The sequence below is a fragment of the Microtus oregoni genome, unplaced genomic scaffold (assembly GCF_018167655.1).
Source record: "Microtus oregoni isolate MIOR12 unplaced genomic scaffold, Mior012 000001F_ref0000356, whole genome shotgun sequence".
In the NCBI taxonomy this organism is placed as follows: domain Eukaryota; kingdom Metazoa; phylum Chordata; class Mammalia; order Rodentia; family Cricetidae; genus Microtus; species Microtus oregoni.
In genome coordinates this window covers 30,863,846-30,878,361 of record NW_024543060.1, presented here as the reverse complement: position 1 = coordinate 30,878,361, position 14,516 = coordinate 30,863,846, and the positions used below count along the sequence as shown (strand labels likewise).

At 32.1% G+C, this 14,516-nt stretch overlaps 1 protein-coding gene across 2 annotated transcripts in view; it reads left to right on the top strand.

The window, feature by feature from the left end:
* Positions 1-14,516, top strand: part of Klhl1 (kelch like family member 1) — a 235,906-nt gene that overhangs the window by 137,208 nt on the left and 84,182 nt on the right. For both annotated transcript variants that reach the window (XM_041669195.1, XM_041669204.1), the window contains exon 5: positions 9,870-10,082. In XM_041669195.1, the coding sequence (XP_041525129.1) occupies positions 9,870-10,082 (213 nt within the window). The remainder of the gene's footprint in view (positions 1-9,869; positions 10,083-14,516) is intronic.

The following is a 14,516-nucleotide window of genomic DNA, read 5'->3' as shown; positions in this document are numbered from 1 at the left end:
TTTTACTCCCCCTAGTTTATCAGTAATTATGGTAGTCAAGAAGACAGTTTGGTATGTGATTATGAACATGGAATTTGAAGAGATTTTACAGATTTATAATATAAAAATACAGATTTTAAATATAAAAATATTTGGAAAAATTATTTGACATATAAGACTTTATTGAATTTCATTATGAAAAGAAATAACCACATTAAGAGCTTAATATAGGTATGATAGTGAATATGATAAGAAAATTTATACTCAAGATATGAAATGGCAAGTTTATGATAGTTGTAGCCACTCATATATTTTGAGTTAGGAGAAATGTAAGGCATTTTAATTGATGGGGCTAATTGATGTTTGCCTCTTTTCTCTATTGTTAGTCCCCATTTAAAATAAATGCCATATGAAAGGAGTAAGTTACCAAACTAAATTTTGGTATCTACAAATTATATGTCATTAGTGACAGTGTCTACTCAATCACCTGTGGTTTTAAACACCATATTTATGGTGAAAGATAATAAAAAACATGATGTGAAAGATAACCAAGTGTGTCACATTATCAGTCTTTTGCAACCTGGAAACATTTGGCCTATTTATGATTAAAATTCAGCATTAAGATCATTTTCACTCTCCATTTGATTAGATAGGATCTATGATTGAAAGCATCCCTGAAATGGTAGAAACTAATCTTCAAACTACCATGATCAGTGTCATGTGTGTTCTAAATAGTTTAAAAATGTTTAAATGTAAGAATGCAATCTTATTTAGTTAAAATTATATACACATATATATATATACACACATAACTTTAAATATTCTCTTCCCCTTTTATATCTCTCTTTTTCTTCTTACTTACTTACCCCCCCCCCAAGATCTTTCTATGTTGCGAATTTCTGCCTTAAAATCATATCCAGATCATTTATACAAAACTCATGCTTCATTATCATTTTATTTGACACAGTAAGAGCCAATATAACTTAATGTTTAAGTGGAACTCTTCTGCCTAGCATTGAAGTTCATGGTTCAAGAATAACCATAGTTCAAGAATAATATTAGAATGTTTGTTTAACTCTCACTGCCTGAGTTTCCACAAAGGACAAGTTGAGTGGACATTTAACCTTCTATTTCCTAAACCACTTGTGAAAAATCTAATATAATATATGAGTTGTTAAGATGAGAAACAGTGTCTTCATTGATATGATATCCAATGAAATAAAGTACAAAAAAATGTTTAATATGAACTTTTCAATTACTTGACAGAATTTTTAATAGTAAGCCACATTTTCCTTACCTACTAGAAGTAACCTTTTTGATGCAATGAATAGATAAACTGGGGACAAGAACATTGGGGGATTTGCACAATAATTGAAATATGTACATATTTTTATAATTTTGAAATTTTGTTTAAAGAAGAGAATATTCATAATGCTAACTTTACTTCATACCTAATACTATTCATGATATGGCTTTCTTTGGAGAACCCCCAAAAGATCTGTTGACAACAGAGTAACCTTGCCATTGGTAGAATTCCTATCAGTCTATGATTATTTGTTATTCCTGCCTTGTATCTGATTTTTGCTGTTTTAGCACCCCTTTCTCTAAAGAAGCTTGCTATAATTGAAAGCATGAGAATATTGAGATGTCTACATACACACACAGTAATATAGGCATGCATACAAACACATACATAAGCATAAATATGTATAAATAGCGATTCAGACCACACAACTTCACATCAGACAGCCAATTAGAGGGCTCATTCCTGGAAAATGCAAATTCTCCTTCAGGCAGAAGTTATTAGTTCCCTGTGATGCTTTATCTTAGTGCTCAGGCTCTTCAAATTCTTTTCTTATCACATTAACATGTCTACTAATACTGCTCTTCTTTAAATAGTAGACTTTCTGTTATTATAACCCCATAATAACATCACTTCCTCTTATTATAACATTATAATGTCTCCAACCTATCATCCTTGAAATTCCCTGAGCATTAAAGTCAGGAGCCTTTAATTAAAGTGTCGTACATGTATAATTTGTGTGTGGGATCGTTAAAATCTGTAGTTCTTTGCACTGTGAGTAGTTGTGATTTTCTATGACAATATCCATCTGCTATAAAGAGAGACTTCTTTGATAAGGTGTGGTTGTTCTACACTTATCTCTGTTTGTAACTACAGGATTTATAATATAATAAGGAATTATGTTGTACTAGCAAAGTGATTATAATATACTCCTTTCAAATAGCCATCTTCTCACTAACCCCAAGATACAGAAGTAACAAAAAATCACTCAAAATATTGCATGTCTGTATTTTTGTACATACAGAAACACAGAAATATGAACAAAACACACACAACATACATTTAACAATAATAGTCACAGAATAAAAGGTTTTCTCTTCAGAATTGGGAAATCTAGAAGGGGCTAGATAAAGGGTATCTGGAAGGGGCCAAAGAAAGGAATGGATGGGGGACAGAGATACTATTTCTATTGGAAAGTTAAAAAAAAAAAACATAAGAAACACCTATAGTTGAAAGTATCATGGGATTTATCCTTCACCTTCTACCATACATTCATTTTGCTAGTTAATATGGAATTCTTACCATTTCTTACTGAATCAAGCAAGGTCATGACAGATAACATACACAGAGGATTCACCTTTCATGTTTTACTGAATATAAGAAGGAATATGATCTGTGTATCTATTATGAGAAGGTCTAAGAACAATAAAAGAGTGCTGATCTTCAGGAGTCTTGTGGAAGAAAGGAAGGAGAGTTTGTATGAGGTAGCAGTCAGGATAGGGAAATCTAGAAAGACAACTGACCTGAGTTTGTGGGATCTTATGGATGTTGGACCAGCAACTAGAGAACGCGCACGGAACTGACCTAGACTGTCTATGTGTGTATATATATTACTACTACTATTATTAATGATATCTTCCCAATATATCGAGGATTTGTTTTTCACATCAACTTCCTTTAAAAAAAACCTCTATATTGTATATTATTTCAATGTTTTATACATATAACAGTAGTGATAGTTTTCTTCATGTTTCTGATGGCTAAACTAATGACATGTGACAAATTAGTTTTGACGAAGTTGAGAAGTACTCATTATAGAATCATTTAAGTTTTATGAAGTTTATTTCTCTTATTTCAGTTATTTTTCTAAAAGCATTATGTTCCCTCAGTTTCTATTTTGTGGATTTTAAAATCATTTTATGAATTTTGGCTCTTAAAATCTTGTCACTCTAAGTACAATAATCCATGCATCTTCAAGGCAGGGTATGACACAGCTTTCCCATTTAGACCTGAACATTTTACGTTATATTTTTCTCTATACAATGACAAAATGTGGGTACCTGTGTTAATTGCCATCTATTGGGAGAGTCCCAAGAAATGACATTTCTTATATAAAGCAGAATAGTTACACAAATGAACTCAAGGGTTTGTAACTATATAACCAAGATACACAAAAACTCTAATAAGATAAAAACCCATTGTGGAAAGAAATGAGCACAGAGTTTCAGATATGTCTGAGGAGATTCTGACAACTGATCCCTAGGAGAGGGGCATTCAAGTTTGTTTAAGGGTTTTGCCATAGAAAGGTAAACAGTAGCACAGTGGAGTACAAAATATTCAAGAAACTAGACTTATAAATTAAAACAAAGTTAGGTAAGTATGAAAGAAGAGGGTAGACTGAGGAGAGGGGTATGAGTGTATAACCAAAATTTATTTTCAAAGGTTGTCAGAAAGTTCATAAACCTTATTTTATAACATTATTGCATGATTTAGTATGAACAAAATCTGTTAACGGGCATTGCTATTTCTGTTGTGATTGTTTTTTTTTAAATAGGTCAAATATAAGAATATAGCTTATGCTAAAAGTTTAAATTCTGGTTGTTAGCATGTAGCAAATTAATCCAACTCAGTACATAATTAGTTTAAATACTTTCTTAAGTAAAAAGTGCTGTTGTTAAATTTGTTCTTCCCTTTCAGAGACTATATAGAACATAAGGTCACATTATTATTGTGTAGGCAGACACTGCTCATGTATTTCCCAACTGCTCAGACCTGAATAATCACATAGAAACTATATTAGTCACAACAATAACTTAGGCATATTTCTAGCTAGCTCTCATATCTTGAATTAACTGATTTCTGTTAATCTGTGTATCACCATGAGCCATTGGATTATCGGGTAAGGTTCTGGCTAGTGTCTTTCTCCTTTGGCAGCTGCATGATGTCCCCTTGTCTCTGCCTACTCTCTTTATATATCTTTGTTTGGATATCTTACCTGGTTTCATTCTGCTAAACCATTGGCCAAAACAGTTTCTTTATTAACCAATGCTACTCAGAGCATATGGAGGGGAATTCCACATCATCTCCCTATTACTGTCTAAATAAAAAGAACGGTTTTAATTTTAACATAGTACAATTACATATAACAAAACATTTATCAAGCAAGAATTATAGTTATGTAATATTTATAGCGAATCCATTTTTATCATAGCCAAGAAAATTTATAACTATTAATCTCCATCTCGATCAAAGTCCAGGGAAAAATATAATATTACCTAAGTAAGGAAGAAGTGAAATATAAGCAACTTCCAAAACTCTAGAATTGACAGAAACATCTCGCTGCCTGGACAGTCACCCAAAGTTCTTCTGTAATGTTGGGGCATCTATCTTCAGCCTACAGGCCCATAGTATTTGGCAAAATTTTCCATGAAGCAGGAAATTTGAAGATTTTTTTCTGCCTTTTAATGACAAAATTGCTTTCTTCTGTGTGCTACAGAATGTCTGACAGACACATACATGAAGGATATGCCCTAAAAGACTGTCTCACCTACTTTTTCTATGGGTCTTGCATGTCTAGTTCATACAGCATACCATCAAGCTGTCTAGACAAGAGCTGTTTCTTGCCCAAGTGGCTAACAAAATCCATAAGGAGACCCTTCAATGAACTTCATCCACTTGAAGTAATTGTACCGACAGAAGCATATATGTATTACAGTTGAGAAACTTCTAAGTTCTTAAAACATTTTAAATACTATATTCTCTAGTTACTTTAAGTGCTAAAGATTATCCAATCTCACTAATATATATATATATATATATATATATATATATATATATGTATCTAGGAAACCAAACTAATATGACTAGAATTTTCACTATTACAAATTACTCAATCCATATTTCTTAACTAAATATTACATTTTTAAATGAGCTGCACAAACACAATACCTAAAGAAGATCAGAAATACATATATACAGTATAACAAAATCAACATTAAATTTGTATCAATAGGCAAAGAACCATATCAATGCAATCTATTCATCTCTATATCATATCCATCTTTATTATTACTTTTTTTAGAAATTGACTGTGACCATTAATCACTTATAATCAACCCCCTTTAAATGAAAACAAATATTTATAAGCAATTATTTTGGAAATGTGTCCATAGTTTTCTTCAAACTGCTCTGTTTTTTTTTGGGGGGGGGAGAAGTATTTTTAGAAGTTCACAGAGAACTTTTGGGGTGTCTTGTTCCATCAAATCACACTAGGCTGGAAGGAATCCACAGGTTCTCATCTTCTGTGGAAACAAAAGCAGAACCTCTTTTCCAAAGCAATTCTTAGGTCCAAATTTTGAAGTCAAGGTATCTTTATGTTGCTTTAACTTAATAACCCCTGAATCAAATATCTCTCTACAATCAAAAAATTCTGTTTGGAGACTTCTGGATGCTTCAATAGATGTGATTATTCATTTTTGCTAGAATCACTGGGATGGATCTTGCATATTCTCAGCCAGAGCTCTGCTCTGAATCATATTTGCAATTTTTGCACCTTGGTCTGTGACATCTTACATTTGATGTTAAAATAGTTCTCTGTGTTAAGTATTTAAAACTTTTATTTAAAATGCATCTGTTTCTGTGTTTTGTGTTGTTTGTTTGCTTGTGTTTGACACTGAGAAAGTGTCAAAGATTTAGGATTAATATGTTCAAACACATAACTTACAGTTCAATTTTGATGTTATTTTGACAATATTTCTAAGACTGTTGTCAATCAATGTGACATATCAACTAATACATGACATTATATCTTTATTGCATAGGTTCACTTGACCAGCTCATCACATCATACCATTTGTCATGTTCTAGTTAAAAACCTTACTGAGTCTGAGCCCATTTGCTTATGATCACTTTTAGATAGCAAACTTTGAATATAAAATGATGAATGTTTTGCTTATAATATACATGTTTCTTTTTGTAATAGTTATCCAGCAGTACATGTAAGACTCTTAAAAATGTTTTCTACAAATTGTAAATGGACCAAAGATATTAAAAACCTCTTATGATTTTCAAACTTAACATGTTGTTGATTAACTTTTACAATATGAGGGAACTAGTTTTTACTTCATAAAACATCATGACAAAGCAAACATATATTTTTAAAAATTCCAGAAACCATATTGCAATTATCACAAGAACATTTAGGGAAAAAAAACTGCCTTTAAAGGAGACTAGGTAGAGATGAGAGTGGAAAAAAGAGAATGTTAGACCCCATCAATATGTAATTCTTAGATAATAGGTATATGGAACATTATGCAATAACTAATAACAGGCTTACACGATTCATGACATTTTTTAACATCAGTACCAAGAGTTTTCAAAGAACCTAGTATTATTTTAAAAGATGCAAAATCATAAGAATTTCAGCTGAATTAGGAGCAGGTCTATGAGGGAAAGAAGGATAAAACAGTGTCTATAGTGATATTAAATGAAACTATTGCCAGAGCTGTCTGAAAAGAAATCAAACTATAAAAGGCTATAGCCTTCTTGCCAGATGGATTTCAATCTGACTCTAAGTTTTCTGGAGGCTAAATAAAAAGAGAAATCTGATCAATTTCATAATTTACAACATCCATGCTAAAGGAAAACCAATTTACTCAAGAGAAGTGCAATTATTCTTGCTACTAAAACCTATAAGAAATTTCCCCAAGGGTCATCATAAAGAGAACACTATAAAATATAATGAAATATATCTTGAACAAAATCTTTATGACAGACAGCACTAAGTGTTTCACAGAGAGATTTTTATTGCATTTTTTTTAGCTACAGTGTAACTATACAATTTTGACTATAGTTTAATAATGGCAGGCATGTTTGAGTAAAAGAAATAAAATTTAACAAAAAGTCTTTTCAAATTCCTCAAAAATTGTAATTTTCTTCCCTAATCTCTTAAGAGAAGTCTGGTAGCAATTAGAAGGAAAATATCTAATCAATTCAATAAATTATTACAGATATCTATAAAATACTATATACTCCAAAAGGAAATGCAGGATTCAAATATTTAACAATAGAATAAAACTAAATAGACTATGTGTGATGGCTATTACAGATATATTAATTTATTGGTAATTTGTATTTTAGTGTAATTATTTAAGTAAGTTGTATGGGACCTGAAAGAAGTGATTAAAAACTTATTGTTCAGACTGGAGACACTTCCATCTGATATATAATTACTTCAACAGCCAGGGCTCTCCTTGCAAAATGAACATTAATTGAACCAACGTGAATATTTAGAGCTTTATAAAAGAAGAGTGAACAGGATGGCACAGTGATTCTAGTTAGGATTTTAAAATGCTTTAATTTACACTAATGGTGTGGATTATGCAGTTATTTTGTTTGATAACACTTTCTCATTAGAGATCATGATGGATCAAACCTCTCTTTTAGGTTAATTCTTCCTGTGATATAGAAAACTTAACAAGGGGATAAATGAAGGCATTGCTTTAGTTCTTATATGTGGGCAAATGCCCAAATACCTTTGCTTTTGATGTAAAGGGGACAACTTGTCTGTAGCCTCTAGGACAGCTAATCAAAAAGATACTTTCTGACTGAGACACAACAGCTAAGTTACAGTTTCAGTTTCCTTGATCTCCTTAATCTTACTTCACTTTTGATACTGATCAAAGTCTCCAAGTGGATATTTGTAAGTTATTTGGTTATTTGTAATATTGAGCTTTTACATTGAAGACTTAACTTGGGTTTCTATAATAGCTTGACAGGTTGTATAAATAAGAAATGTATTTTGGCTGTATTCTCAGACTCTGTTTCCAGGTCTCTGTCCCCCATGTTCATTTTCTATTACACAAGCAAACCAAAGTTCAGACTGAAGTTTGGCAACTGCTTTGGGAGCTTTGAGGGTACCAAGTGTTAGGAGATTCTAGGTGGTGTTAACTATATACAGCTGATTGAATAGTTGGCCTGAGGAACTAAATGCAACAGGTAGCTTTACAACTTATTTATTTAATTACTTATGTACTTTCTTTCTTTTTACTTTCTTACTTACTTATTCATTGTAATAATGTCTCATGAAACCAAGCCTCACACTTCCTATGTAGCTGGGGTTGGTACTGCCTTCATCTTCCAGGTTTCACTAACTAAATTTTGGAATTGCAGATGTGCAAAATAACTCCTGACTTCTTGAATTAAAATCTTGATTCATGGCAGGAACAAAGGAAACAAATCTAATGGATATCATTTTGAATACTAGAGTGATAATATGTTAAATAATATGACAGAAGGAAAGGGGATAATTTATCAGCTGCAATGCATGCAAGAGAAGAAATTAATTATGACCAGAAGTCATCTTTTTGTAAAACTAAAAGCTTACTGTGTCTTTAAATAAAATTCTCGAAGATCCTACACACATATAGAACCATTGTGGCTTGATAAGACATTAACGCAGAAGTTGAAGTAGACATGGGGAGATTAATTGGAAGAATAGACAAACTAAATGAAAAAAGTAGATATTAAAATTATATCAAAACTAAGTCAAATTTGATGGGTACTGTGACCAAGAATGCCAATTTCCTTCAGGGATGGGGATCTTGAAAGGTTGTCCATGCTTCACAAGATGGAAATCAGGGCAGAAAGAGGTGTGTTTAATAAAAAAATATGATCATTTACAATTTCTCAAACAACAACAGATAATTCATATTGTTAACTTTAAAAAGTTTTATTTAATCTGTACAAGGCATTTCTTTAATTTCATAGATTTCAATATAGTTGCCAAGATGTTGTTTAAAACAAAGCATCCAAGACCGTATTGTAGACTTCTCAATGAGAAGATGGAAGTAGAACCCCAAAATATCATTTATACATTTCCCAGTTTTGTTCCAGTGGTTAGGGACTGCCCTTTGAAACTACTATATTAAGTCCTAGGTCAAGTCTTTTTATCTGTCTATGATGCTCAATATATTTTTGACTTGAATAAAATCAAGAACAAATTTTATTATAAATAACAATTTACAAAAGCTAAATGATTGTGGGAATCAATTAAGACAAAGAAATTGTCATGAGTGGAGGCAGTTGTGAAAGAATGAGGTAGGAAGAGCTCATATGATTTTGTAACTTTGATGGTTTCTCAACTGTCTCTCTCTTCCAAATAAACAAACAAGATGACTTATTTTGTATTCATCTCTCTAATTTTATTGCCATTTTTTGATTTGTGAATGTGTACTCGAGTCTTTGAAAGTGTGAAATGTTATTCTTTTCATATTTGCTAATTCTTACATAGCAGTACACTTGAAACTTGAACATCTAATCACTGAGTACATTCTTCCCGCATAACAAAGAAGTGCATTATAATCCTCCAGTTATTACAAGTTCTCTGCCATCTCAGATACATTTACACTTCAATTACAATTACAATGCTTTCTTCTTAACAGCTTCTTGTTTCTGAAGGATGATTCTCCAGGATTATGGTATAATGAGAACAAAGGTTATTGACTGCTTTTCACATTTTTCTCTGAGATGCTCTGCCAGCCACAAAGGAGTGAAACAGAATTCATGCCAAGATCTTTTCTCCCCACAGGAAAACATAATGGAAGTAATCAGAAATCAAGAGTTTTTGCTCCTTCCAGCTGAAGAGCTTCATAAACTCCTGGCTAGTGATGATGTAAATGTTCCTGATGAAGAGACCATCTTCCACGCGTTAATGATGTGGGTCAAGTACGACACTCAGCGGAGATGCAGCGACCTAAGTATGCTCCTTGCCTTCATAAGACTACCACTGCTGCCACCGCAGGTAATTTTGGGTCTTTCTATTTCAATATGTGCAGTATACTAAAAATTCTTGTATCACAAACAAACATTACAACACAGTTTTAATTACTTTTAAACATTCTAGGAATGTAATGAGGAGCTATAATGAAATTAAACAAGAGGGACTAAAATTATGAGTGAAAAATCATCGATCTAAATCTCTTCATCACTGCATATAGATTCAAGCATGCCTCTATCATTTATGTTGATACAGTTTTCACATTATAAAGCATGAATGTAGTATATACACAAGAGGTTTGTGAAATCAGTGAGATACTAAATATACATGTATCACACAGTGTCTATTGTCTATTTTCTGTTTATTCTCTACTTATATGTAGTCTCTATAAAACTTATAACCTGAATAACAAGAGGGACCATGGTTGATACTGGAAACCTAGCTAACTACCTACTCTAGTGTGGTCATGGTCTTGGAGGAGAACCTACAACCACCACTATACTAAACCAGCATAAGCCCTAACTGCATTCTATGGATTTGTTCTTGTACTCTCTTTTAATTTGATGTTTTATACAATTTTGTGATAATTCTTTAGGGAAATATGACATATTCTTTTCAATTTAAAAAAAAACAATTTAAAGATATTTCAAAATTAGTAGTGGGAATCAACATATTCTTAAATTGTAGAGACTTATAAAACTACTTACCAATTATAATTATGGAAGTTTTATTCAAAACAGGTAATAGATGAGAAAAACTAAACCACCATTCTATTGATGAAGACAGAGGGCAGAGGACAGAAGACAATAACAAGTTCTATAAGTTTGTATAACCTTGAGATAAAGTCAAATTCACCATTTTTTGGCTAAAAAATTCTCTCTGAAATAATAGATATATCCACTGACCTTTTCTCTTACTAGAACATCACCTTTGGAACTCAGTAATTTAAAAGCTCCAAGCCATGGAGCCGCAAGAATATCAAGCCTTTGATTTAGATTTGTTGGAAAAAACATCACAAGTTCTACCTAATCTCCATGTGAGCCATCTTGACAGTTTTGTAACAGTGTAAGACTAATTAATCTATAGACAGCCTAATAGACATATGGTTTATAATTTCTTTTCTTGTCAAAGAGCAAATTCAAAATGGACTAGACTATTCAAATATATGAAAGTATTATGCAAATGTATTATGAAAGTATGCTGGAGGCTTTAACATTCATTCATCACACTGATTTAGATTCAAACCCTTATATGAGGAAGTGTGCAATATAACTAGCTAATGCATAAGGAGAAAATAGGGATCTATGTACTTACAAGAGTGAGTGGAAATTTATCTTAGATTTTTAGATTAGAAAATTAAAAATATTCCTATGATAAAACTAGAAATCAGTTGAAGTTTTGAGAACTAGTAGTTGCCTTTTATTTGGCTGTTGAGAGTAATTATAAATTAAAATCAGGACCAATTGATTTATGGATGGTTCCTCACAATAAATTATAAACTTGCATTGGCACGAAGCATTTTTAAAGAAAAAGAAACCTGTATGTAGGTAGGCAATGAGTACATTATGATTCCCTGTACTGCATATTTCAAACCATCCACTTTTACTATTGACACTAGGTATTCTGAAGGACTGTATCCCCATTAGTGTCAATAAAAATAAATATGAAGATTGAATAAAAATAAATTGAAGGACATTAACCAGTGACATATTATAGACAGAGCAATTATCTTTTTTTATTTTTTTCTAGTCATCAATAAACACCCACTTTAACTATTTGTTGAAATGTGGGGATCTTGAAGGTATACTTTTATTAAAATTTTTATTAAAAAATTATCAGCAATATACTGGCAATTCTGCCTCTTATTTATAATCCCAGGACACAGATGCAGAGACAAAATAAATAGAAGTTTACTGGGAGACTTACTACTTAATGTTTAAGTTACACCCTTCTATATTGTCATTTTCTTTATTGGGAAAGAGAGGAAAAGTACTAGATAAGATAAGAATGTGACCAAGGCAGGTACTGTATTATCCTGATCTTTTGCTTCTCCCTAGCTTTCTAGCTTATTTCGCTGTCATCAGAAATGGATAAATTTTTCTTCCATGATGTCTCATTTAAATTGATAGAATAGAGAATAAATGGATCTATAATCAGATTGTTTGTTTTCCGAATTGCACATTACACATGACTTTATATTTTTTTACTTTCTTTTGTTTTTTTATGTATATATGAGTGCATGTGTTCATGTTCATTCATATCCTGTAACACATGCAGATGCCAAAGTTGGGTCTTTCACCCTACACTGTGAGTTCAGGCATACCAAACCAGGTTGTATGCTTAGTAACAAATGCATTTACGTCCTGAGGTAATACATATTGTGAGCTTTTGTCATTTTTAGTTCACAAATGTCTCCTGTTTAACAAGGCTTTATTTATTAATAATGGAAAATAAATATTCATTTTGTTTAATGCCATTGCCTGAATTAATTATTTTCATTGCTGATAGACATAAACAATCATGTGTCTATTCTCTACTCCTCATCATTCAAAGGAAAAATGTTGATAATGCTAGTATTCTTTCAAGCAACAAATGTTTAAAACAAAATTGGACTATCTAGATATAAAAAGAACTTAGCCTTCTGTTATTGATATAAAAATGTCTACCATGACATTAAAATAGTTTATATAAAGAGTTTCTAATAATGGAAATACAGATACTAATTTTAAGCATATGTTGAAAGGACAAAAATGCGTTCAGAGGATGAAGTTTTTAGAGTTCACACACCGAATAGAATACACTTTCTCCCAAAATTGGAGCTGACAAGATATGGACTCAGAGACAGAGCTACTGTTCACCTGTCAGCAATTCGTTTGTTCTCTAACCTGAAAGACTAGAACAACTTTTTGAGTCTAAAAATTCTGACAGTCCTTCTAGAGAGTATTAAGTCCCTTAATATCTGCAGTGCTCCTACACAACATGTATTGTTTATCTGTTTAAAAAATAAATCAGGGCTGGAGAGATGGCTCAGAGGTTAAGAGCACTGACTGTTCTTCCAGAGGTCCTGAGTTCAATTCCCAGCAACCACATGATGTCTCACAGCCATCTGTAATGAGATCTGGCGCCCTCTTCTGTCCAGCAAGCGTACAACAGATAGAACACTGTATACACAATAAATAAATCTTTAAAAATAAATAAATAAATAAATCGGATGAAGCCTACTTGAAGACATCTCAAATATCTAATAATACATGATTGAGATAAACTAGACAAAATAATTAAAAAATGTTATAATGTTAACATAGCAGAAAGTTTTTTGGATTGCATAGCAATATTGAGTAAAAATGTGAAAAATACTAGCCTCAAAAAACTAAGTAATACCGAAACAGCAGTAATTTCATTAGCAATTTTCCCTTTTAAATTTTTAACTCTTGGTTTTGCTCCTTTGACCCATAAACAGACAGACAGACAGATTTCAAGATGTCATTAGTTTTAACCACTGTGTAGTACTGCATTGTGTAAATGGACCATATTTTCTTTATCCATTCTTTGTTTGAGGTGCATTTTCATAAAAGAATTATGAACATAGGTGAAAACATGTGCTTGTGGTATGATTGGGCATCGTTGGGGTATATACCCACAGTGATATTACTGGGTCTTGAGGTAGAATGTTTCCTAGTTTTCTGAGAAATTGTCATACTGACTTCCAAAGCAGCTGTACTCTCAATAGCAATGGATGAACATTGCTCTTACACCACATACTCTCCAATATAAGCTATCATCAGTGTTTTTGATACTGGCCATTCTGATGGTTATAAGATTGAATCTCACAATTGTTTTATTTTGCATTTATCTGATAGCTAAGGATGTTGAGCATTTTCTTGGTGTCTTTCAGCCATTTGAGATTTGTCTGTTGAGAGTCCTCTATCTATGTCCATACCCCATTTTTTTATTGGATTATTGTTCTTTTAATGTCAAGTTTCTTGTGTTTTTTGTATATTTTTAAAATTAGTCTTCTATCCATTGGGGGGTTGATGAAGATCTTTTCCCAATCTGTAGGCTGCATTCTACAACCCCAGAGAACCTAGACAATAAAAAGGACCCTAAGAGAGGTATACATAGACCTACATAGAGAAGGAAAAATAAAATATCTCCTGAGTAAATTGAAAGTGTGGGGGTCACATAATGGAATAGAAAAAGAGAGGGGAGAAAGAAAAGGGAGCAGAGAAAAATGTATACCTCAATAAAAACAATAAAAACTAATAAAAAGGTAATATTAAATGAAAAAGCGTGTATTATCTAATTAAATAGGAATTATTTTAAAGTACTTTGGTTAAGCGGCTAGGTTTATAAAAAGAAGATAGGGAAGAATTTGGTGTTACTGTGACATAGTTATTATATATGTGTTGTGTGTGTGTGTGTGTGTGTGTGTGTGTGGTGGGGTGTAGTATGGGTCAA